The 26,072-nt window shown below is 43.3% G+C and overlaps 1 protein-coding gene across 1 annotated transcript; it reads left to right on the top strand.

Annotated features, from left to right (window-relative positions):
• The first annotated feature begins 10,323 nt into the window (after nt 1-10,323).
• ARPC1A (actin related protein 2/3 complex subunit 1A) lies at nt 10,324-24,992 on the top strand. The gene is made up of 10 exons (XM_084271153.1): nt 10,324-10,461; nt 13,520-13,600; nt 14,151-14,255; nt 16,454-16,676; nt 18,307-18,414; nt 21,580-21,792; nt 22,477-22,552; nt 22,757-22,950; nt 23,624-23,714; nt 24,588-24,992. Exons 2-10 carry the CDS (start codon nt 13,537-13,539, stop codon nt 24,624-24,626), a joined length of 1,113 nt encoding a protein of 370 aa, XP_084127279.1. The 5' UTR covers nt 10,324-10,461; nt 13,520-13,536; the 3' UTR covers nt 24,627-24,992.
• Nucleotides 24,993-26,072: the final 1,080 nt, after the last annotated feature.

Below are 26,072 nucleotides of genomic sequence, written 5' to 3'. Positions count from 1 at the left end.
GTTCCCCCCTTATGTAAGACAAGCATTACTATCAGCTTTTATCAAACTAGAACCCCAAAGAAATATTCATATGTAATTAAATCAAGAAAGTTCTGCTTTTAAGAGCAGTTGTAACTGCTGTTGGAACAGGGTAGCCAAGAAGTGGACTACAAACTAACAGAAATGCAAAACTATAGAACTTCCTTCGGATTTTCATTTCTGAAGTAAAACTAAGTAAATTAGTAAAAGGCTGACCTCTTTGTTGGAATAAATTGATGCAACCGCTGCCAAAAATCCAATTTTAGTAATTTAAACAGTAACAACAAGGATTCTTTCTCTCTATACATGTGTGTATATATAAACACACCCACAAGCCTGACTTGCCCTCAGTTACATCAGTCTCAGTCAGAAGTAAAGCCACTGTGGCTACAATGATGTAAGACAGACACACACAATACTGGCATCAAGCGATGGGGTTTTTTTGGGAGAGGGTTATTTTTTAAAATTCTTTTCAAATCTGGCATCACCTTAAAGAGCAGCTTTGCAAAGAGACCTCCTACATCTTCCAGCTTCCTCTCCCATCATTATTTACATTAATCTTTCATCTTCAGATGTAAAGGGAGGAGGATGCCTGCCAGCAACAAGAGGAGCTGCAGGAGCAGTACATACCACCTCAGCCTGCTACAGACAGAGCTGGAAGAAGCACAGGCTGGCCTGAAGGGCAACAAGCACTCTCACAAAGTCCTGGAGCAGGCTGAAGTCATGGAGAAGACATAATGAACTCAATGTCCATGCAGAGAGAAAGTAGAACTATTTATGCAACAGCTGTCTTGTCAGAGGGTTTATGTGCCAGTGGCTTAACACTGAATCTTAACTCTGGGTAAGAAGTGGAGGATTAGGCCAGTAATGGATAAATATAACAGTATTCTGTAACATAGGTCTGGTAACACTATGGAACGTGACAAGCTCAGTCTTTAGAGATATTACATTGATAGAATTTTTTAGAAAGCATCATCTTTGCTCAGCTTTGCTCCTAGCAAGGTCTATGAAAGAATTTTAGCAAATTCTTTCATTCATTCACAGAATGACAAGGTTAGAAAAGACCTTTAAGATCATCATGTCCAACCATTCCTGTCCTGTGCTAAACCAGATCCCTGAGCACCTCATCTCCCCGTCTGTTAAACACACCCAGGGAAGGGGGACTCAGCCCCCTCCCTAGGCAGCCTGTTCCAGGCCCTGAAAACCCTTTCAGTGAAGAACTTCTCCCTCACATCTGACCTGACCCTGCCCTGGCACAGCTTGAGGCCATTTCCCCTTGTCCCATCTCCTGTCCCCTGGCTGAAGAGACCATCGCCCACCTCTCTGCACCCTCCTGTCAGGTCAGTGTAGGTGGGGAGAAGGTCTCCCCTCAGCCTCCTCTTCTCCAGGCTGAACACCCCCAGCTCCCTGAGCCACCCCTCATAGGATTTGCCCTCCAGCCCCTTCTCCAGCCTGGCTGCCCTTCTCTGAACTTACTCCAGGACCTTAATGTCCTTCTTACGGTGAGGAGCCCAGAACTGGACACAGCTGTCAAGGTGAAAGAGTTAAGACAGTGTGGGAACTTTTGAAAAACCCACCTTAAAAGGGACAGTATAAAATTCTGCCTCCATTGAAGCTATAGTTTTACTACTTGTGGTTTCCATGGTGCTCAGATTTCTTCCCTAGACTGTAACCCACAGTGAGATCCATTTTAGTGGAATTTTAAGCATCCTCACGTTACAGATTGCAGTATGAAATAACATACCTGCCATTTCATTTTGTGTATAGATTTAGGAAGCTACTTTAATATTCACCATTACAGCCTGCAGTTCTTTTCCATAAAGACAACACATACTAACATTTACAAGGAAAAGAGTATAACTTCTGGAAAGGACTGATAATACAAGAAGCATTTCTCAGCTGCAATTATGGGACATCGGTTATAAAAACTGAGTCATAAATGTGGCTTTTATTCAAATAGGTTAAAAATGCAACCACTGCATTCACTTCCAATTGACTGATAATGAATGGATACATTTGTAGCAGGTGAGCTGCTATCTCCATACTAAATTTGGTGTTTTAAACTTATTTGTTATACAAAACCTACATAGCACAGAGCCTGTGTGGCATTCCAGAACACAATGGCACATTTACATGATGTTGTTTTGCTGAAGAGCAGCTTGTGTTGCTAGAATACAGTTTTTCTATTAAAGCCTGTGTAGATCTCCTTCCTTAGAGTGTTTTGGGTTTTTTTTTTATTTTAAATTATTATTTTTACAGCAGCAACAACAACAGTCCTCCAATGATTCATACCAGTAAACAGTAAGCACTAAATGAGCTGGGGGGCTCATATTTTCCATGAGATAGACAGACACATCTATATTGTAAACTGTGGAGCAGAGACTATGTTTGTTGAGAATGCAATCAAATACTGTTTGAGCTGGGTCTAAAGCCAGCTGCTGCTCCTGCAGCATAATTCTGAAATAAATAATATTGGTATATGAACTCAAATCCATACACAGAAATTTAGGGAAACAGACTTAAGACTCCAGGCCTTCATAAACAACCAGGTCTATTTCTGCCTCAGAGGTGCATCATCATTCTACCTCTCATTTAGTGTGCAAGTAAATACATAGGTCCTAATGTTCCGCAATGCAGATCCAGTGGGGATGAATCCCACTTGGTTTAACAGTGCTCAATTTTCTAGAGAAAAAACAAACTCCACAGACAACTGTGATGCACAAATCGTCTCTCTTTGAGAGCCAAATGGAAGAGCTGAGTAGATAAGACACTCTGGGTCTCCAAGACCTCTTCCTGCCCTGTAGTATCAGTCTGCTTACTATTAAATTAAAGCTGGAGCCTGATCTTCAACACACTACTAATGAGCATGAGGAAATCATCAGTGAGCACTGTGCAGCTGTGGCTGAGATGTCACATTTCTGCCCTTTATGTTGGTAGCTGGAAACCTTAAGGTATATATTCCATTATTTCTCTCCAGTGCTGATTTGAAAGCACAGCGTTAATAATACATGTTAGCACTTGCATTGCTTTTTATGGTCTTGGAAAGCAGAATGTATGTTAGCTCACTGATTGCAGTCTGGCAAAATTAATCCACAAAAGAAGAAATCTACTTCCTCTCTGCCTCCCTGGTAATCTACATCACAGATGGCACCCTGAGGAATTCCTCCATTTCCTCTCGATTTGTCCTTTCTTTCACTTATTACATAACTCCACTCATCACACCTATCAGGCCTCCAACAAAGACTAGGCCAGCTTCCCTCTCTAGCTAGTCAATGGCATCCATAATTGGCACAGAGGGGAGAAAAGTTGCCAGCACAGAGCAGATTGCTCCTTTGGCACTGTGCTGACAACTGGCACTTCAGAAATATCATAGCTAGCTGTGGATTTAATGCACAGCGTTTCCCCCGGGTGAGGCTGAGCCTTCTGCCACCTTCATGCTTTCAGCTACTGCATTTTCAGACAATATCATCACCTTCCATCTACAGCACACTGCCAAACACCCTCTTTCCAGTGAAGGGTAGAAATAGAAGCCTGAAGTGCCATTAGAACTGAAGGTATTGACTTAATAATAGGTGGGGACAATACCTTTGACTAGTCCAGTGGTACTAAGCAAGCATACCACCACCTGGTTTATGACCCAGTCTAGAGTTGTCCCAGTCAGCTAGGGATTACCTTCATGGATCTCAGCAAACCACTGATCCAGTCTTTAGAAAGGCAGCCTATGATACCCAGAAAAAGTAAAGATAGGGCAAAATTTCTCAGAGGGTAACATATAGATATCAGGTCTACATATCCATGCTTTCGGTGCACTGTATAAATAGCTGTGCTGTCAATCTGTTCCATACCTTCCTCACAGGCTTTCTGCATGGTGAAAGATCTGTGTCAGGAGCAGGATCAATGTGTGCACCTGGAAAAGATTAAGAATGATTTAATTGCAATAAAAGACCTGTAAGTCAAGATGGAATAGGCTAAGCAGTCCTGAAAGGGGGAAAAAAATAAATCCACCACCCTGAAACCTCAGGGTAACAAACCCATGTACAAATACATTAGAAAGATAACTCCCAACAGAGCAGCTATGCAACTCTTTCCAGCACCTGAGCTTCCATATTCATCACTAATACCTGAAAAGAACCATTTTGATTTAACAGCCAACATGTCCCAAAGGGAATACATTAAGGAAATCCAGACTGCAGAAAGGATGCAGCTCGAATGCTCTCAGCCTACTGGAGCACAAGAGGACTTCTGCATGGGGTGCCAAGTGCTGAACTCCTCCATCAGAATCTTTACGGTGCTTGAATACAGCAGTAACAAGCCACTGGTATCAGCAGTGATCTGTACCCACAAAGGCAAGTTTGCAAGGTGTACTGTCATCAGTGGCATGACTTGCTGTTTATTTTTCAGCTGCTACAAAGCTTTAAAGCATGAGTAGCTTCAAATTCCTGGTGTAGATACCATCTTCCTATTTCTTTTTCTAATCCTCGTAATTCCACATGTACACTTCAAATCCCCTCCAGAATCATTTATCCTTCTGCTCCTTTTCAGATTAAAGGACTGGAAATAGACCAAGACTCCAAACAGAAACACCACATGAAAATTCTGGTCATGAACAAGAGGCCCATCTTCCACAGTGGCCACAAAACAAACACACAGATGCAGGAGCGACCAGAAAAGAAAAAGAACAAACTGAAAACTCACAGGAGGCAGACTGAGGAGGCTGTACATATTCCCTGCTACAGCTCACTGCTTCCCCACTTGGGAACTGGACTCAATAATCCTCACAGTTCCCTTCCAAACTTGAGGTATTCTGCAGTTGCACAACTGTGCCTTATGTGTACCAGGGGCATTCTGTCTCTCCAAAACATGCTGGAGCAATCACACATTCAGTTTTCCCTGATAGCATCGCTGGCTGTGTGACCCACTACTGACTTGCACATACTTACTGAGTCACCCAGAAACATGCATCATTCTCTACAAAGGATTACCCTCCTCTCTAATCTTTGCAGCCACTTTTTGTCATCAAAATATGTGCACAAATATGAACACGTAATTTAAAAAATACCTATTAACTATCATTCTTTAGGGTCATGACTATAAACCTCACCTTGATGTCATTATGGAACAGGTATCAGACATGTTGCAGGTGAGTTTTGTCCAGTGCAAAGTTTTCTCTTGTTAAGTCAAACCCTTTCTGGCACAGGAGCAGGAGGCTAACCAGAGATTGGCCAAGGAAAGAAAGACCATACGTGAACTGGATGGTACAAAGGAGGGAGACAGGAGAGCTGAATCAGCTCTAAACAAACTCTGCACCACACATGGTGTCTCAGTAATCAAAGGGCTCACTTTTGGAGAGATTATCAAAGCACCTAAACCCTCTTCCTCTGTGCCAGTGGCTCTGGAACTGGCACCAAAGATAGGGCTCACATGTTTGGACCCACCTGCCATGAATTCATTAGAACAGAAAAGGGTGTGGGGTGGAGATGAGGAAAACATAGGTGTGTTCCCAACATCAGCTGACTCATGCAGTTCCCTGCAAAGGGAACAGTTTTATGCACATATTTTCATCGAGGTCTGAAACAGCTGATGGGTAGTACAGATGTGTGTTCACTGATGGTGAAACAGGGGTAAAAGCAGCATTGTTGTATTTCCAAAAGGGATGCACATTAAGGGCTAAATATTTTCTCAATGCCACCAAAATGGCACAGCAAGGACCTGTCAGGAAAAAGCCCACCTCATCCTGGCAGGGTACTATAGGACACTTCTGTACATTCCAACAGCCTAGCAGGAAAGACAGGGACCAGAACTACACAAAGCAAGTACCACCCAGTTCCTACTCCCCCTCCTCTGGGCTAAATAAAAGGGGTTGAACATCTTTACTTTTCAAAGTGATTTCTTTACATAGCAAGAGGTTTTATACACACATACTTGGACACTAGAGCATTTCTACCTTTTCTTAGTAAGGTTTTGAAAGGTAAATAAGATGCTACTGCAACACAGCTTCAGCCTCTTTTTGTTCTCCAGAGTACTGTGTATCTTGCCATGAGCTGCCCATTAAAAAATTGCTATAGCAATTTTGGACTGGGAAAGACTTAATTTTCTTTATGGAAGCTATTAGGGGTCTGTGTTTTGTATTTAAAAGCATTGATAATAGAGAGATGTTTTTGTTATTGCTGAGCAGTGCTTACACAGAGCCAAGGTCTTTTCTGCTTCTCACCCCATCAAAAACCTGCCTGCCAAGAGGCAGCAATGAATTAATTCCTTTTGCTTTTCTTGCATGCACAGCTTTTGCTTTACCTGTTAAACTGTCTTTAGCTCAACCCATGAGTGTTTTTACTTTTAGCCTTCCTATTTTCTCCCCCAGCCCACTGAGGGTGAGGGAGCAAGCAGCTGTGCTGTGCTTAGTTGCCAGCTGAGGTTAAGTCACTTGCACTGATTAAAACAGGTCTGAGATAGCAAGTGACCTACATGGGAAAAGACTAAAAGAGAGCAAAAAGAGTGCAATGATTTGCAGACAGAAGTGTTACCTGTGTGTCAGACCCAAAACCTTGCAAATAATACTTCTCAAGTATATCTGGAATGACAGAAGACATCCAATATTACTTCAAAAGTATTTGTAGTAGCAGAGATTTTGGATTTTTCAAGTTAAGGATATAAAGTGCAGTCTGGTCTGTCTCTTGCAACTAACTCCCTTCATCAGTAGCTTTCATTCATAGTCTTAATAAAGCTTATTGTATGGGGAAAAACTTGAAATCATTAGCAGCAAGACAGCAGAACATAGTGCTCTGGGCTGCAGCTCAAACCTAAGATACTAGAGATAGCAGGGTGCTGCAACAGGAGCAGAGAGTAGCACAGGAAGAGGAAATTCAGGCAAATTGGGAGACAGAAACAGATCCTGTGGCAGTTTCCTAAAGTACAGTCTGTAGGACACAAGACTTCACTGGTTGTGGGAGAATTGCTCCCAAACTAGAAGATCTGACTCCTAGGGAACCAGCCCATGTTGACAATGTCAGTGTACAATTTTACTGTCATAATGTAAAAACCAGTGATAAACACTGCTGCTGCTTCTCTTCTAATGATCATTTTCTGTAGGAACTAGAGTAAAACACTGCTGTCATCTAACCTGCTGTGGTCCACCAAGCCCTGCCTGGACAACTGAACAAATGCATTTAGACATATAACCTTTGAAAAGCAAGCTACCAGAGTGCAGATGCTGCCAGATGTCATACACTTTACACTCTGCTCTGAAGCTGGTCACTTGGAGCCTGAGCCTAGGGGCCTGCCAGCCTGTGAACACAGGATCCTACCTGCTCCACCACAGATCTTCTCTGGCAGTGGGGGAAGCAGTCAGTATCAAGCTCATCATTACCTAGAAAGCCTGTATACAAAGAGACTGCACAGCACGGGTCTGGCCTGGCTGCATTCAGCAGGAGCAGCCTGCCTGCCTGCAAACTGATACAGAACATAAAACAGGACTTGGCAAGGGGACACAGTATTAAGTAGAAAAAAAAAAAAAGAAGCAGGATATTGGGACACACTGTATTCCCCTGCTTAAAAAAATCTGAAGTTTGCAGTTTAGATCATCAGTGACACTATCTTATCTTAAGGCAATGTTCTTGATAATTCAAAAATACTGCTGATGTAAATCAGTTTTGACAAACCACTGTGATCCAGACAGCAGGTCTAGAGAAGCAGGGAATAGTCAGGGAAAAAACCCCTACATTCATTGTATCTTCCTTTTAAACATCAGGCATGATACCACACAGGGCTGGAAACAGCTTCATTTTCAAATACCTGGATGTACAATGCACATCCAGAATGCCTCTCAAGGCAAGTATTTTCATCTGCAATTACCTCTTTGCACATCTACCAGCCTGCTTTGAAGACCTCTGACTCGCTGCTACCCATCTGCAGACATTTGCTGTTTATAAAATAACACCAGCACCCTCAAAGGATGTCATAGCCCATTTTTTTTTTATCTTAAGGTCAGACTGCATCTAAACTACTTTCACTTTCTTTTGAAGCATTAATCTCAAAAATATTGGCATCCTTCTGGAATTGGCACAGCAGGAACTAAGGTGGAAAATTCTCTGGAAGACTTTACTGGAGACACAGCAACTTAGCTTTTAAGGCTTAAAAACATTGCAGAATTCCTCATTTAGATTATTTTCACCAGAGGAGTTAAAAGTATTTTGCAAACATAAAACCATACTTAAATGTAATTTCATTCCTGTTACATAAGTTTACTTGGCCTAGTTGAGTATCTTTAATCTGTGCAGTTGATCTAGTTTTATCTTTAAGCCAGTAAGGGTTGCAACGATTACATATCTCGCAGTTAGAGAGCCACAGTAACAGTGATTTAGGAGGCCATTGCCTCTAGCCTCCTTCCTGAGAGCAAGATCTTACACTGCACTTCTGCCTTTCTGTCAAATATTTGTCTGATCCACTCTTAAACACCAGTAAAAAGAGCCCTGAATCCCGCTAAGTCAGTCCAACACAGGGCTTGACTACTTCAAATGAATCACTGGGGATTTTTTTCACTGTAACCTAGATCTGCCTTGCTGTTACCTTAGCTTATGACTTCTTGCCCTACCCTCAGTGGACATAAAAGAACAAATTGTTCTCTTCCTCATAGCAGCAGCCTTTTATCTACTTGTATGCTTACATCTTTCTTCAGTTTTCTATCCCATCAACAGGCTCAGCAAAAGTCATGTGTTCAAAGACTGTGATTGTTATTGCCACCTTTTTCTCCAAATACCCATATTTTTCATGTGTGGACAGGACATAAGTGTTCTAGCACGGCCCAGCAGCGCAGGATTCCTGCGTATGCATTACTATCAGTTGCTTACCTATATTAACCTGCATGATAGTTTGCCTCTTCTGCAACAGCAAGATGTGACGGACTCCTGCTCAGTTTGTGCCCCACAGCAGCCCCTCCATCCTTTCCTGCAGCACAGCCAGCTACCCCATTCTGTTCCACTGGTAGTCCTGGAGTTGATGACAATGAAGTGTGCAGTGGTGCACCTGCCACTGAACCACATCCCGTTTTTAACACAGAGCTCCTATTTTGGATCTTAGTTCTGTAGCTGTGTTTATTCTGCCTTCAAACCCCACCTCACCTTCAAATGCAGTAATTACACTCTATTTCATCATGGATGAGTAATGGACCCAGGGTAATTCCCTGTAAAGGTACTCCTATCAAGTACCTATCAACCAGTTTTGCAACTCCCTTAGAGTGGCATCATTTAGACTAGTTTGCCAGATTGTTATTAGAATATCCTGCAAGCCAGTATCAGAAGCTCTACTAAAAATCAAGATATATGACTTAGACTGCTTCTGCCTTATCTGCAAGCACTGTTATGCTGCCAGAAAAGGAAATTACATTGGCCCAATTCATTCACAGCAAAGCCATGCTGGCTTGCATTCACCTTCTTGTTTCCATTTAGATGCTTATAAATTGATTATTTTCTTTCAGACTTGAAATTAAACTTACTACTCCATTGCTCCTGGGTCTACCTGAGAACCCCTAATCTCTCCCCACTCCCCTCACTCCTCTTTTTCATTGTTGTTGCAGTGGAGCTGACAAAACCTCACAGACAACAGATTGAAGCTTTACAAGAGTCAAACCACAAGACCCCAAGCAGCTCCTCAAGGGGATCAAGAGTAGGGCAAAGAACGTTCCAGACAGACAGAAGGGAAGGTCTTACAGCATCTGAGCCAGTGCAGCATTGTCATTCCCTGCCCTGCAGAGCACATTCCTTCTCTCCCTCAGCCTCCAAAACAGGGGGCAGCCACAGGCACTGCTCACCAACCCTCAGCTAACCTAGACCAGCGATATCCCTCCAACCCCTCACAGCTCCCCCTCAGAGCCCACAGCTCCTCTCTGGCGCTGCTGCTCACACAGCCCTGCCGACCCCCACCTCAGGAGGCCTCACACAAAAAACAGCCCCCCAGCAGCACCCTGGGTCTCCTCACACCCCAAGGCCCTGCAGAGCCCTTTCCAACAAGGGCAGCCGCAGCCTCCTTCACCTCACGGGATGACAAAGCCCCGTGAAAGCCCCCGGCACCCTCCCTGCCGCCCCGTCCTCTGAGGCGAAGGGCGCCTCACCGCGCGCGCACGCGCGCTCCCCCCCCCCCCCCCCCCCCGCGCCGCGCCGGCCTTTGTGTGAGGCGCGGGCACGGCGCGCGGCCCCCGAGCCCTCCCACCGCGCGAGCGCAGAGCGGCTCCCCCGGCGCGCCCCTCCTTGCCCCGCCCCTCCCCTCCCCGAAGCGCGCAGGCGCAGCCCGCCGGGCGGCGCGCAGGCGCAGAACGCGTTTCCTGGCTCCCTTGTCAGTGCCGGGCCCTCCCCCTCGGCCTCCGCCGCCGGCCGCTCCCTCTCCCGCCGCCCGGAGCGGAGTCGCGTTGACTGACCAGAGTCCGCGAGTCCCGCTCCGCTCCCGCCGCTTTAGGTGAGTCACCGCGCCGGGGGTGGCTGCCGCTGGCGCCCCAGGGCTGGCTTGCCCCCGCCCCGAGAGAGATGGCGGGTGGGGGTTGAGGTGGGGGGGCGGGTGGGGAGCCTGCAGGCCCCGCCGATACTGAGGGGGTGGCAGCGGGGAGTCCCCTCAGCCCCGGCCCTCCCGCCGGTGGGGAGCCGTGCCCGGGCCTGCCGCAGGGCGGGGACGCCGAGGGCACCCTTGTGAGGGTGAGGCGATGGGCACCCCTCAGTCTCCTCACCCTGAAGGGACGGGGCCGCACGGGGGGGGATGGATGGATGGATGGGCCCGGGGAGGGAGCAGCCGGGCCGGCCTCGGCGGGGCAGCCCCTGCCTTGCCTCCTGCCCCTGCCCCGCCGTGGCCTCCGCCGCAGCGCTCTGCACCTGTGTTATCGGCGTGGGGCAGGGCCGCAGCCCGCAATCCGTCCCAAACCGGCCGGCTTTATAATGCTAATGGTGTCCTGTGTCGATAGGCTTTGCCGTGGGGAGTCACCCTCTTGGGAAAAGCTGCGCTGAGTGTCTTGGAAGGGAATGACAGTAGTAGGAGGCAGTCCTTAATTGTAGGCACTTCTCTTCTAGGTGCTTGAAAGTGATGTAGGTGCTCTGAAAATAGGCGAGAATTAAAGAGGTCTTCTTCTCTCCCTTTCTCTCTGACACACACACATGTTCTCTGCCCTTTTGAGTCTGTATTCCTGCTAGCTGCTTGTCCAGGGATGGCCTTACACCACATATCTCACCCCACTGAGAGATGACAACAGCTGAATCCTGTACTTCCCAACCTCAATCTTCTCAGTCTGCATACTGAAAGAACTCCTGCTGTACAAAGGTTGCAAGATTTCCCTTTTCTTCCTTCTTCAAAAATTTCCTGAAACTCAAGGACAGTTAATTTGCATTTGATAAAAGGATTAGGGATAGCTACGTTGGTAGCTTGGCTAACAAAGTTATCACAGCAGTATCTTTCCTCTGTGGGATTCTGAGTTTGGCTGGCAGGAAGGCATTGAGGGCTTTGCTACATAAGAATCACATCAAGAATCGTAGCACCACTTGTGAAAGGTGACTGTGATACAAGGAGAAGACTTCATTAAGATTTATCTTCCTGAAGAAAGTAGCACTGCACCTATCAGATGAGAGACAGAGTAGTGCTTTTTGAGACTATCACCACTCTTGTTTTTTATGAGTTTGTTACCAAACTAAACCAGAAATTGGCCACTTGCTACAATTTACGCTGCTCAAGAAGCTCAACCAGGGGGAAGGAATGGATGGTATTGCTTGTCTAGGCTGACTTTGGCAACAGCCCATAAGTTAGTAAAAATATCTCAACTAGAAATTAGGATGGGACTGTATCACTTATACGTAGTGCCAGTCTGTGAAGAAAATACCAGGGCTGTATTAGAAAGTGTTTCAAAATAGCAGTGCTCCTTGGGGATGGGGAGACTGGATATTTTTACGTTTTATTTCTGAAGGAGTAGAAAAGCCTGAGCATTCTTTGTTGGTAGAACAGCACTTCAGCTTTTCCTGTATATGGAAATGTACTGCTACTGAATGTTGGCAAGTACTAAAGCAAGATCGTGGAAGGAGCAATTTGCAGTTGTGGTTTGCTTATATTAACACATGGAATCTCAAATAGTGGCTGTCCAAGGTAACTTGGATTATGTCAACGTTTTCACATTCATAAGACGTAACTAATTATTCTCCTTAGCACTGTGTGTATTTAACAGCTTCATTTGGTAGAGTGTGATAGAAGGAGGATGAAGATCACGCTGGTTACAAGTAAGAACTGGACTTAAAGGTCATAGAGTTAAAAGTTATAGTTGAAGTACATCTGAAATGTAACCATAAGTAGTATTTCTTTAAAATAGCAGTGCTTGATTTCTCAAAAGAAAGTCTCTAGTTATATGTGTTGGCAAAGTAGTGTATCATCTCTGCTGCAAGGCTCAGCACTTCCAGTGTATTTGTAAAACTAGTAGTGTGATTGCTGAGCTCTGTAAGAACTTACTCATCTCTCATTCCCTCCCAAGTTGGACTGCTGTTCGTTTCCTGTTTGCTTCCAAATTCCTACCTGGGCCTGAAGTCTCCACCCTCTGCTAACACAGCCATACTTGGGTGTGCTGTAATTTCAGGCTATAATGGGTGTGGATGCCTTGGAATGACATCACAGAGATATTTCTTTTTAGATGTATATGCGGGGGTAAAAAGACTTTGGTTCATCAGCCAACAATAAATTGCTATGAAAAGAAGAGGAATATATGGAAGGAATTGACAAATCCAAGTTGTGTGTATTGAACTGTGCACATGGTAATTATTACAGGTGACCTTGAGTTTTTACAATGCTGTTTTCCATCCATTTATGCCACCCTTGATTAATACAGGACATAGAATACAATATGATGTTTCAAACAACTTTATAGTTGTGGGTCAGTGTGCCTCCAGTTGCAGATGTTCAGTGCTATCTCTTGTAGCAGTTACAGGTTAAAGAAAAACCTAGGTGTCTAGCTAAAATGTTTACAAACTAGATTGGTTCAGCTTGTTCTTTCAGTGTTTGAATCTCATGGGGGGCTAAAGCCTAGGATTAATTTGAAGAATGCTTTGTCAAATAACACATCAGCAAATTGCAGTTACATATCAATGTTCTGGACACACCAATTTAACCACCTGAAAAAGAAAGGTTTCATTGTAGGGCTGCCTGTGAGCCTGGATACCTGTCAGGGTTTGAATCCATTCACTGAGCTGTGTCCCTGGGTTTCTTGCATTTCCTAACCTGATGTCTCCCCTGTGCTGATATACCAGGAAGTCAGCATATATGGCTTGCAGGGCAATTACAATTAGCTGTAGCAAACAGTTAAAATTCATCAGCCAGGGTGTGTGGATGACAAAGGCAGCTCTTTAGCAGCCTTAATGTATTTACTAAGTTGTGATCTTCTGTAAGTAAATTGTAATGGTGGGCTGAAACAACCTTGGTAAATGTTAAAGGCTGATTTTATTTCAATAATTATTTGATTCTTGAAGTGGTTTGTTTTCAATTTTACACCTTTCAGCTTTTTGAAAACTCGGAATGTCTCTACATCAGTTCTTACTAGAGCCAATCACCTGCCATGCCTGGAACAGAGACCGGACTCGTAAGTGATGTGTTGGAGTTTCCTTTCTCAGGGCTATTTGTTCTTTGCTGTCCATTTGTCACCTTGTAATTTTCTGGATCATGTTTAGGGGAGATATGGCCAGATACACAGTGCTGAATATTAAATGTTCCTCTTATGATCCAAAAACCACACATCTCCTATATCTGAGTCACTTTTCTAAACCCGTTACTGGAACTGTGGCATATAAGCAGATCTAGTGATACCAGTGTTCCAGAAAGCTTTGCTTTTTGGTCTGTACCTTGTGAGAATGACCTACCCCTCCCTCTGACTATTTCTATAGCCCCAAAGCAGCCCTTTAATAGCCTACTTCTCTACTAGAACATTAATTGTGTTCAAAATGTATTGTCTTTCTGTACAGTATACTCATGACCATGTTAAAGCCATAATTATTTAAGATAATCCAGGGGTATTGGCCCTTTGTTTAAAAAAACATGTAATTCTTTGAAATTTGAGAATACAGGCTTTCAGTTGGAAAATCTTTCCAAGCAAAGCATTTGTTACTATGGGATTGTTCTATTTCCTCTTCCAGAGATCGCCATTAGCCCTAATAACCATGAAGTCCACATCTACAAGAAGAGTGGGAACCAGTGGGTAAAGGCTCATGAGCTAAAGGAACATAATGGACACATTACAGGTAAGTGAAGAACGTGCTGTGTCAGACATGAGGTTCATCCACCCCCTGTTTTCCCCAGTTGGGAATCTGAACAGGAAATCTGCAAGTGTTGAGTAAATAGATCTTTTTATAGGTTGGAATTCCCACTTAGAGAGATGTGCAGCTTTTTTCTGGACTGCATGTTAGGAAGAAAAAGCCCCATTTCATTTCCAGACATTTCAGTAGAGTCACTGAGCCTTTCTATCTATTGCTCATCTTTCATCTGTAATAACAGCATGAGAATAAGTTTTCAGTCCTCTGAATTAATCGGGTTGTGTCACACTCTCCTGGTGATACATGCTGTTCTCTTTCAAGTGCTAATATTAAAACTTCATCAAGTATACAACTGTTGCTTTGGTTTGTGGTTTCTGACAGCAATAAATACTCTTTCTTATGGTATAAACACTTAAAGTGGTCAGTCCCATACTTAGGACAGACCATCCATGAGCATGTTTTACTGCAGGCCCAGAGCATCTGTAGATCCACAGTGAAAATCCAAGAATAGCTGCCACCACCATGAGTCACAAGGTGTTATTTTTAAAATGTGATTGTCCTGTGGTAGTCTTTTATGTTACTTTTTTTTTAATCACCTACCATGGTGATATTTTTACAAGGACTTTATTCTCTAAAGAAATGAAAGTAATTAATACAAGCACTTGCCCAAAACAGTGATATCCTTCATTATCAAGTCATTAATGGGCAGAAGTTCTGCAGGAATTTTATTCAATTTATCCCATCCTTGCTGTCAAAGAGCACAACTGTGCATTTTGTGCTCTTTTGTTAAGAGTCACTTGGGCTGAATTTACAAGTGACATGTTGCTCCCCAGACACATTTCTCTGCATTTTTCTTGTGCATATTAGTGTTAGAAGCCAAATATTCATGACTTGGGAGCAGAGCACACTCTGCTTTCCTGCATATCCTGTACCTGTGGAATGCTAAACACTGTGGTTGTCGTACAGAGTAGACTTAAACTGTGGTTAAACACAGGAGATAGACTGATAAAACCACTTGTTGCTTCCGACAGGAGTGATTGAACTGCTGTCACTCCAGCTTTGGATCACAAGGGACAAGGTCTCCTGTCTTGCTTTCCTGTGTTTTCATTCAGATATTTTGTGGTGAGCTGCTTCAGTTCACTTCCAGGGAGAACATTATTCACTTCTCTCTTCTGGCTTAGTTTTCTGCCGAGTTAAAAAGCTGAACTTGTCACAGGTCAGAAGAATGCTAGTGAAAGAGAAGTGAAAAGAGAGAGGATAGTGCCCCTTTCAAAAGTAGTACTAGGTTGATTTGTGTAACTGCTTTCAGACTTCCAGCCTCTTCAAAATTGAACTTTCTAAGTATAAGCTTATTTTGAAGTGGGCCATACATGACTGGCATGGTAAAAGAAGTACAAATTCTTTCCATATCTTTTTAGCCTTTTTCAGTTTGTGTGCTTAAGGAGTGGTTTTAATACAGAACACAGTTATGGAAAAACACTGGGATACAAATTTGTGGCAGGAGAGTTAAGGATTATACACTGCATCTCCAAGAGGGCTGCTAATGAAAAGCTGAGGAATAACATTGCCATGAGAGTTTCCAGTTGAGAACATCCTTCGTTGCACAAGAAGGGCAAGAAGCAATGGCAGGCTTGTCAAAGGCTTCACTTTATTCTTTCAATTTATTTTTGCTTGGTAAACTTTGCTTATGGCACATCTTAAATTGGCATGGAAAAAAATGTAAGGATTGTATCAGTACATCAAGATTGATAACTTCTAACAAAAAAACTCCCAACATCCCTCTGTCTAAACTTTCATGACTGTGGTCTGGCAGGAATTAGATAACTATGTGTGCATTATTTTAGAGTTATTGGGTTTCAGCTGTTGGAATGCACCTCTTGCAGAAGTCAGTGGGTTGTGGGGTGCTGGAGAAGGACAGGCCCTAGTGGATCTGCAGCACTCCACCTGTTGGCCAGCCCCAGAGCTGGCTTCCTCAGCCGGCAAACTCCCTGTGGAAACTGGGGATCTGCAATTTTGATGAAAGCTACTGGGAGAAACTGATATCCCTAACTGCTTAAAATGCTGCCTGGAGAATAAGTGAAGAAGGGGAATACTGACATGTCTCTGTGAGACTCTCTCTGTTTCGACTTACTGTAAAGCAGACAGTATAAAGGGAGAAGTTTATTCACCTGAATTCTGATCTGCAGGTATTGACTGGGCTCCCAAGAGCGATCGCATCGTAACGTGCGGCGCAGACCGGAATGCCTACGTCTGGAGTCAGAAGGACGGGGTGTGGAAACCAACCCTTGTGATCCTGAGAATCAATCGTGCAGCCACCTTTGTGAAGTGGTCTCCCTTGGAGAACAAATTTGCTGTGGGAAGTGGAGCTCGACTTATATCCGTGTGCTACTTCGAATCTGAAAATGACTGGTGAGCTGTTTCATTTCCATTTAAGCCTTGAAGGTCTGCATGGGAAAGCTAAAGCTTGGCATTGAATGGTGGTAACTAGGGTACTATTTTGTTCCTGAAATCCCCAGAAGATGTAGAGGGATAGACCTTGCTGATTCTTTCATGGACTTCTTTCCATCTTGGAGAAGAGTTCTGTTTTTCACATCTTTACTCTGGCATAGCACCTAAGACCTTTGACTTGGCATATTCTCAGGTTATCATCTCAGTGTGGGTGTGTTCCACCTGGCTGCCATAAACCTACAGTGCTTTTCTAAAAGTGCAAGAATTTCTGCAGAGTAAAAATTCCCTTACACAGCTGTATGATTGAAAAAATAAAATGTTCCTTTCCCCTCCTCCTTCTAGAATGAATGAAGAAACCTTGACTCAAATCTTTCTTCCATATAGATTATTTTGGGCCATTTCTTGTCATTAAAACCTCACTTATCTCCAGGGTGGTCTATTGGAAGATGTCCAACCTTGTCATCTACCTGTTCCATTTTCTGTTGTAAATTTCTTCACAGTTCATGAAATTTGGACAGGACTATCAACAATATTTCCACCATTAACATTTTTCTCTCTTTGGCATCTGACTGCTTCTGACCTTTAATGGGTCTGTTGTTTGTAGCTGTTCATGTTAGAGTTACATTTGCTGTATCGTCTGTAGGTGAAATCAGTATCCATTACTCTGGGTTGCATAAACATGCATAAGAACTGAGTGTGCCCACCATTCTGTGTGGAGATGATAAACAATGAGACCATGTAAAAATACATTTTAAATACTGTTTTGGATTTCTACACTTTCCAACGTGTTCAGTTATTAACATTTTCTTTGCCTGACTTGTCTGTGGAAGAATCAAAACCCCGTATGTTGAAGACAAGTAATGTAATGCAATCTTTAAAACTGCTTGTGCCTAAATGCAAAGAAAAGGCACCATCATCCCAAAGGCCATCAAATGAATAAGAAATTTAATTAATATTTTGTAAATAGTTTGAACAGACCAAATATGCTGGGATGTTTAGGCTAATATTGATGCATTCAACATCAGGACTGCTTGATGTTGGACCTCAGCTGATTGAGATGTGTTGTCTCATTGGCAGTTCACCCATTTACATTTTGCCTTCTATAGTTATTGTGTTATTGAACAGTAGAAAAGTTGCTAAGTATGAGGTGATGATTGTAAAACTCATTGGGGGAGCTGGAGGGAAAGTATAAAAGTGTAAAATAACAGTGTTTCTTAACCCAATACCACTATCAAAGCTGAACTCTTGCTCATAAGATATAAGGGACCATACAGTTACTGTGCAGAATTCACATTAAGGGGTTCAATCCGATGCATTACAAAAATGAGTTAAAAGGGCAGTAGGATTTAGGTGGAGAGATAGATATTTAATGTGAATTTGTTTATAATCTTTAAAATATTAATTAAAATAACCATATCAAGTTCACAAACAGCACAAGGCAACAGGAGGGATTTGGGTAGAATGTGAGTTTTATTGCAAGACTGATTTGTTTAGTCATGGGCAAAGGGTGATTGTTTTGAGGAGTATTTCATGGATTTGGGGGAGTCTGGTAAGATATTTTCATATAAATTTTCTCCCTCTCTTCATTTAGGTGGGTGAGCAAGCACATTAAAAAGCCCATTCGTTCCACTGTCCTGAGCCTGGACTGGCACCCTAACAATGTTCTGCTGGCTGCTGGATCCTGTGACTTCAAGTGCAGGTGAGAGGAAATAAAACATCTGTAAATCGCTTTGGATTACTGGTTCGAGTTAGTAGCATGAGCATGTGATAGTGTGTCTGCTACCAGAATAGAAGACAGCTCCTTGCATACTGTTGTCACCAGAATAAACTATCCAGCTTGGTAGACTTTGGCTTTGGTACTACTAGAGGCAGACTTTGGACTACTAACATGTGTCTGTTCAGGGAAACATCTGGATTGAGTGAACTGGTGGGTTTCTTTACTAGGAGTACATGGAAGTATGACTAGTCAGCACTGAGCACTGAGATCCAGTTATTAATCTGAAATCATACTATGAAGTGCTGTCTTGTAGAAAAACAGCACTGCTAGTCAGTTTGAGTTTAAAAAGTGGTGTGTTGGTGCTGCAGTTCCAAAATCAGGGTAACTCATCACTTCCAGATGAGGTATGTCACCTCTTCCTTCCCTTTGTCACTCACCCCTTCCCCTGTACCTGCAGTAGCCTTAATGAAGGAATTGTTCCTCCTGAAACTCAGTGTAACATTTCTCAAGAACATAAAGAAAGAGGCTGTTAAAGGCAGGTTGGCATGTGAGATGGATGGGGTAGCCTTCCAACCTGACTGTGAAATTGCACCACGAGGGATAGGTCCCTGCAAGTGCTCTGTGCTGAGTGACTGGGGTCACTGCAGTGAAGTCTGCAGAGTGGTTGGCTTTAATTCATATTTTACTTAATCACTCGTACCTTGAGTAATACTCAGAGCTTTATTTCTTAAATTCTTTATGTAATGGGCCAATTTTTAAGCTTCAAAGTGTGTACTAAAAATGGCTAAGAAGGTGTGGGAGGAGGAGGTGGGACTGACTATTACGTTCCTGATTTCAGAATGAAACCCAGGCATCTAAATTCTTTCCTCTGATAACTTTTTATGTAAGGAGAGATGTTAAGTAGAAGCTGGGAAGATGAGGAGAGTTATCTTGCTTTCCTGCCTTATCTCCAGTTTTAATTGGGTAAACAATACCTGTTCCCTTCCTTTCACAAAAAGTGTGATGTAAAACTTAATTCATCTTCCAGAAACAGCTGCTTTTCACATATGGAAATATTTTCATGTGCATTCATAAAGCATCCTGGCACTTTTATATTAGATCACCTGATAAATAGTCTGTCCTGAATCTTATTTCTCTGAAAACAGGGTATATTTAAAAACCAACCAACCAAAAAAAACCAACCCCAACAACCAACCAAATAAAAATAAATCCAAGCAAAAACACCCAACAAACCCCCCCAGATATTGGTTTAAAACATAGGAAAAACTTTCTGTCTCCTGTAACACTGTCCCTTAGGATGAATCATTGCCTGATTTTGCTGGGTTTATCATGGAAATCTCCATATAGAAACATTAAAGAAGGAAAAGTAATGGAGATTGGTACTGGGTTAAGGTTTGTATTTCTTCCCCCAAACCAAGAAAGGATGAATATGGATCTCTAGAATTCCAGTTCTAGGGAATGTTCATTTACATATTAAGCGTAATAAAGCTCTCAGGGCCTGAAGTATGCATCTGTTCTGATAGGTGGTTCTGGAGAAAATTATGAAATGGATCAGCCAGAGCCACTGCCAACTAATAAGCAGCTAAATGGGAGATATTTTGGAAAAAGAATGGAGGGCAGGAGAGGCTCCAAGTTGATGGGTATTCAGCAGAGGGGCTTTGGTAGCTGGCCTAGATGACCTTCTCTTAGGTTTGTCTTTAGACATGCATGTATCTAACAGCACCACATAGGTGTGAATTTTATATTCTTGCTGGAACAATGTTGCTGTGGGAATGAAAGCCATTTCCCAGTGTTCTTTGAAGGCTGGGGCCTTCAAGCTGAGATGAATTTGGTTTTAAAAGAGAAGGAGACTTTAGTAAGGGAAATTACTTACTTTTTTTTTTTTTCAACTGTTATCTTCAAGGTCTTTCACTACTTAAGAATTTTTCTGCTTTGTGTCAAAGGCTGTTGCTTTAAACATCTTGCCCTATTTCCATATATTAAGAGAACTGTCCTTTCAGATGTCTCTATAAAATTAAGTTTGTTGGAGGATTATCATTAGATTATATTTAAACTGATAGAGCTGAATATAAATTCGTACTTAATTCCCTAAAAGTCTGAACCTAATATAGCAGCAGTTAAACCCTTCTTGTTCCAAATGATCAGCTTGATTTGAATAAGCTGAATATAGGTCCCTTTTGAACTGCATACCCCACACATGTAAAAGATGTAAAAAGCAGGGAGGGGGGGAAGCAGTGTTTCCTCAAGCTCCCTCTAAAATAATTCCCTGTTTGTGTTTGATTGCAACCATGACCATTGGATTGTGCCTTTTTGTTCCTACTGGAACATTTCTTTGGTAGTAGCATGGTGTAGCTCACTCACTCCCCTTCAATGGACTCTAATCCTATGCTTGTGACGTCCCAGTAACTTCCATGGTAACAGTCAGGAACACCATATTGTGGCATGTCTGAATCATGCAGAAGGAATTTGATGGAAGGGGGAGGCTTTCTATTTAAACATATCTTGAAAATTGGAGTGCTGGGAAAAAACCTATAAAAACGCCCTGGTATTTCAGGGTTTTAAGGCATTCTTTCAGTAATGAGCCAGGAGAAGGTGGCTCAGAGCCCCGTTGCTGGCGTTTGAACATCATTTTTTCATTCTTTGAAATGGTGCTTAAAAAGGGAATGTTCTTAAAAAGTGGGTGATTTTGTAGGTGTTTGTATTAGCTCCTAATTACAGGGTGCGATTCCTGGGTTTTCTCTAACTGAAGAATCAACTCTGAGAGTTATTAGCACCACAAAAGGATGAAAGGGGGACCTGAGAGCAGTGGAAAATGCAGTGATAATGTACATTTTTGTGCCATCTTCTGGAAGAAAGGAGGGAGATACAAGACATGGCATTTATGAGACACGTGTACGCGTGACACCCTTTGTACAGTTCCTTTCTCTCTGGGCATGGAAGCTTCCCAGCCACCAGCAGCTTGTTTTTTAAAGATCCTGTAGCATTTTATTATGGTAGAATTAGAGTGTATCCCCTTGTTTCCAATGTGAAATACATATGCAGCTCCCAGGAGGGGTTTTTACTGCTCAATAGTTGCCACGGCTATTGAGTTTTGATTCCGGCTTTCTGAGGCATCACTTGGTTCATGCTGAAATCTTTTCTTTGCAGGGTGTTTTCTGCATACATTAAGGAAGTGGATGAAAAACCAGCCAGTACACCATGGGGCTCCAAAATGCCTTTTGGGCAGCTGATGTCAGAATTTGGGGGCGCTGGAAGCGGCGGATGGGTGCACAGTGTCAGTTTTTCTGCCAGCGGTAACCGCCTCGCCTGGGTCAGTCATGATAGCACCGTGTCAGTTGCTGATGCCTCAAAGAATATGATGTAAGTCTGCTCTTTCTGCTAGGCATTAGCTGTTTGGCATTAGGAAGAAGCTGTATGATCAATGTTGTGCTTGCAGCAGCAAGAGGGAAGCTGTGATGGGTGTTTCCAGTTTTGACAATTTTATTGTAGGTTCCAGGAGTCTTTTTGAGGTGTCTATAATATAATGAGGTAGATTCTTTGAATTTTAGGATATATAATTTAAATTTATTATAGGATGACTTCTAAGAGGGGTACAGCCATTTGCTTGGGGGTGGCATTTGAAAAAAAAGTCCTTTCTATACTATTGTTTGGGGAAAGTACTTCCTTGTAAATGGATCCAAGAGTCCTGCAGAAACACACTTGCTCCCTAACTGCTCAGACCCCATCCCCAACTGGAAAAAGTAGGTTGAAGCATTTTTTGGGTGTATTCTTTATAAACTCTTGCTGCTGTTTGCATGTGATGCTAGGTTATTTCAGTGTTTCACCTGGAAAACTTCATGTTTGTTACAGATTTTCCAGGACACTTTCATTAGGTTAGAACTATAGGACAAATGACAGCCTTCTGGTGTTGCCCAAGACAGCTGAGCTTCACCGACTTCTTCTCAGTAATCCTTGTGTGGGAATGGTCTCTAATTTTTTTGTTGTTGTTGGAGCCAAAGGTGAGAGGTTGCAGTGAAGTCCTCTAACAAATGTTCTTGTCTTCAGGGTTTCGCAGCTGAAAACAGAGTTCCTCCCACTCCTGAGCGTGTCATTTGTCTCTGAGAACAGCGTGGTGGCAGCTGTAAGTAACTATTATTTTCTCCTTGTGGAGTGTTGTAGTGTTTTTGGGGAGGGGGGAGAAACACAGCACGGTGTGAAGTTAGGAACAAGCAAGCTCTTCCACAGCCCCTGGCTCTGCACTTCTGCCTTTAGCAGCAGCAGCGGAAAGAAACGGCGGCCGGGCTGGTTGTGTTTCTTGACCTGTTTTCATGGTGTCTGGTTGCAGGGCCACGACTGCTGCCCGATGCTCTTTAACTGTGATGACCGTGGCTTGCTGAGCTTCGTTTCCAAACTAGACATTCCAAAGCAGAGCATCCAGCGCAATATTTCCGCCATGGAACGCTTCCGGAACATGGACAAACGGGCCACTACGGAAGATCGTAACACCACCCTGGAGACCCTGCACCAAAACAGTATAACGTGAGTGTCCCAGGATAGACAGCAAGCCCTGGAGAGCTGGAATTCTCTCTGCCAGATGGGTTTAGCTGCTGTCCCCTTCCCATTTTTTACCTTCCGCTAACAGCTGTTCCTGGGACTCAGAAGCTGGCAGAGTCAATCATTAACGTGGCGTGCACACTGTTTCTGTTTGTTCCCATTCAATGTGTACTCTAACTTGAACTCAGTTTATCTTATCAAACATGCAGCTGGTTCACAAGAGCTTGGTACAACGTTGTGGTCTTTTGCTCTGCAAAATCCAGTCAGCCAAGTTCACCTGAGACAGGAATTCACGTACCAGCTTCCTGTTTCAGATGGTGTTTCCATCTGGATTGGTTCAGCAAAATGATTGGTTCAGACCAGTCAAGTAAAACACCCTTGCATTTAAAAAAATAATACGTGAGCCCAGAAGATGCTAACATTTCTGAAGCAATTTGTCTTGATTCAAGGAAAATGCTTAGGCTCTAGCCTAAAAAAAGCTTTCAGCATCTTTTTCCTTTGCTTATCTTTCTAAAACATTGTACCAAAAATCTAGCATAAGCTCTGCTCTACTCGTGTCTCCCTTTGAGAGAGTAGGAGTTGAATTCATCCCAAATTTCCCAGCTTTTGGCTCCCTGGAATGGGTGTCTGTGTTACAGCTATCACTCTCTGTTTGCAGCCAAGTGTCTATTTATGAGATAGACAAACGGGACTGCCGTAAATTCTGCACCACCGGCATCGATGGAGCAATGACCATCTGGGATTTCAAGGTATGCTTTACTCCTGTGTTTATGTGCACTGGGTGTGGTGGGGTTTTTGTTTTCTGAGCTCTGGTGTCAATTTCTGGGGCTCAGCCCTTAGGTGGGCTTTATTAGCAGTAGGAAATCCAGACTGGAGTATTCAAGAGCATTAATGAACTCTGTAAGGAAGAAAGATCCAAGATTCAGCATAAATGCAGATCTACTTTGTGCAGCAGATGGTGCTATTCCAGACTTAATTTTTTTAATGGACTTGCTCAGTGTCCCTGTAGGAATCCCATTACCTCTTCCCTTTCTCAACCTCTACCTCAGCCACAATCAGGCTGGAACCTCCAGTGGTACAACAAGACCTTCTGTCTCTTCTTGCTCCCATCCCTGTGGACTCTGCTTGCTGTCTTTCTGCAGCACATGGTCCTGCCTTCTCATAATTAACTACTCAAAGTTACCTCAGACAGTTAATTAGAGTGAGCACTGTGCTGAAAGACAGTTTAATGGAAGGGCTGGCTTTGCTGAGCACTGCCCAGCAGAGCTCTGTGCTGGCCTCCCTGAGCTGCTGGGAGCTGTGCACTGCCTCCTCCAAAAAGAACAGCTTGTCTGCATTCCATAATGCCAGGAAGTGCTGGGGAGGGCAGGAGCCATGAGAAATGGAGGTGGTGGCTAAGCTGTTGCAGTGCAGTTTCAGGGAGAGGGGGTGGAATCGTTGGCCTGTGTATGCCTGAGGTGGGAGTGAGTGATGGTAGTGGTCGCTGGTTCTTGAACATGAACCTCCTTTCGGGTATTCAGAGGCTTTACTCTTCTTTTTCTTCTTACCATCAGCATTTACACAGAATTATTTAACCCAGGGTACTGTAGCAGATTGTGATTTAAAACTTTCTCTCTTTCAAGACCTTAGAGTCCTCTATCCAAGGTCTACGAATCATGTAAAGATGGATTTCCGTGATCTAGCAGGACAAACTGCTTGACAGAACGCAGCTCCCACATCTGCACAAACCCCAAAAGGGAGGAGGAAGGTGGAATGTTTGGAAACACTGAGAAAATACAGCTTGGCAGATTTTCTTTTGAATCTAAATTTGGTGAATTGTGTTGGTTTCAAAATCAGCTGTGATTGTTCTTTTTTTTTATTATTATTATTTTTTTTCGGTTGGTTGTTTCATTCCATTCTTTACCAAAGCTGCTCCTTCAGTAGTTTATTGCAGGAAGTTATGAATCACTAACTTAAAAGGGGAATTTTATGTAAATTGTCTGCTAGAAATAATAATAATAATAATAAAAAAAAAAAAGAAAAACTGATTCTTTGTTTTGCTGCTCATTAACGGTGGTAAAAAGGGGGGATATTAAGGGAATGAACTCAGAGAAAGAGATGGTGGGAGAGCCTTGCACTGATATTTTATGGCCTTAAAACAGGAAGAGTTCATCTTAACTGAAAGTTTCATAAAGTCAACAGATAAAAGCCTCCAGTTCTGATGATCTGGGTGTGGAGACTCTGGGTTTCTTTCAGGGGAACTGTTCCCCAGAGGTGATGATTTCGGAGGGTGAACGATTTTGTCCCTCTGACTTGTAGGTCTGTGTCCCTGGCATTTAACCCAGTGCTGACAGCAAAGTCACCTGAATGCCTTTTCCTTTCTCTCTGCTTAGTGGGCCATGGTTTTCCAAAGGCCAATCAACAGAATTATTTGCAGTTATCCCTTAAGGTTTGTACCAAAGGCTTCTCCCAGTGCACTGCTTGGGATACAGGCTGGAAGGCGGCATGTAGAAACCCTCACAAAAAATCTGCTGAGCCAGCTCTTTGGAGGACAAATTGAAAGCAAATCACTTTTTAAGGCCTCAAAGCCACCCAGGCCTGCGTGCTGTGATAGAGCTGAGTGCTCAGCCCATGAAACCCCTGTTCATAATGACTGGTGGAGAAATGAAGCTCACTTAACAGAGGTAGCAGCATGGTCTGGCTTCTGTGCAGATCCTTTGTCTCCAGGTGACTCTTCTGAAGCTCAGTTCTGAGCCCCAGTAGCTTGCTGAGACATTTGCACATAACTTAGTTTATTCACATGGTCAAGGTAAGATTAACTGTGCTGCTGCCTTGAGGCCAGGCTGAGCTCTGGGGGGGATTACCTGGCTCACAGCATTGCTTTACAAGGTTTTTAGGCTTCGTAATTTCTGTTGAAAATGCAGAAGTGTCTTTAAAAAAACCCCAATGACTAAATTTACCACTTCCTCAGGAACCAGAGTTGCCTCATACTCTGCTCATTTCTCAGCTCCAAATGACTGAAGAGGGAGGATGGAGGAGAAACTCAAAGCTTACAGCTGCTGCTCTGTGTCCCTTACAGAGCTGGATCCTTTTCAGACGTGATGGTTCCATGTTTTCCTGGTTCCTTC

This window comes from Gallinula chloropus (genome assembly GCF_964237585.1).
Source record: "Gallinula chloropus genome assembly, chromosome: 15".
NCBI classification, from domain to species: Eukaryota; Metazoa; Chordata; class Aves; order Gruiformes; family Rallidae; genus Gallinula; species Gallinula chloropus.
The sequence above is the reverse complement of the archived record's forward strand: the minus strand, read 5'-3'. Positions and strand labels throughout refer to the sequence as shown.

Excerpts from the sequence above, each read along its gene's own strand:
- ARPC1A (XM_084271153.1), top strand. The coding sequence starts at position 13,537 with ATGTCTCTACATCAGTTCTTACTAGAGCCAATCACCTGCCATGCCTGG. Across the intron at positions 18,415-21,579 it reads TCCTGTGACTTCAAGTGCAG|GGTGTTTTCTGCATACATTA; the intron begins GTGAGAGGAAAT and ends TTTTCTTTGCAG. Across the intron at positions 22,951-23,623 it reads CTGCACCAAAACAGTATAAC|CCAAGTGTCTATTTATGAGA; the intron begins GTGAGTGTCCCA and ends CTCTGTTTGCAG.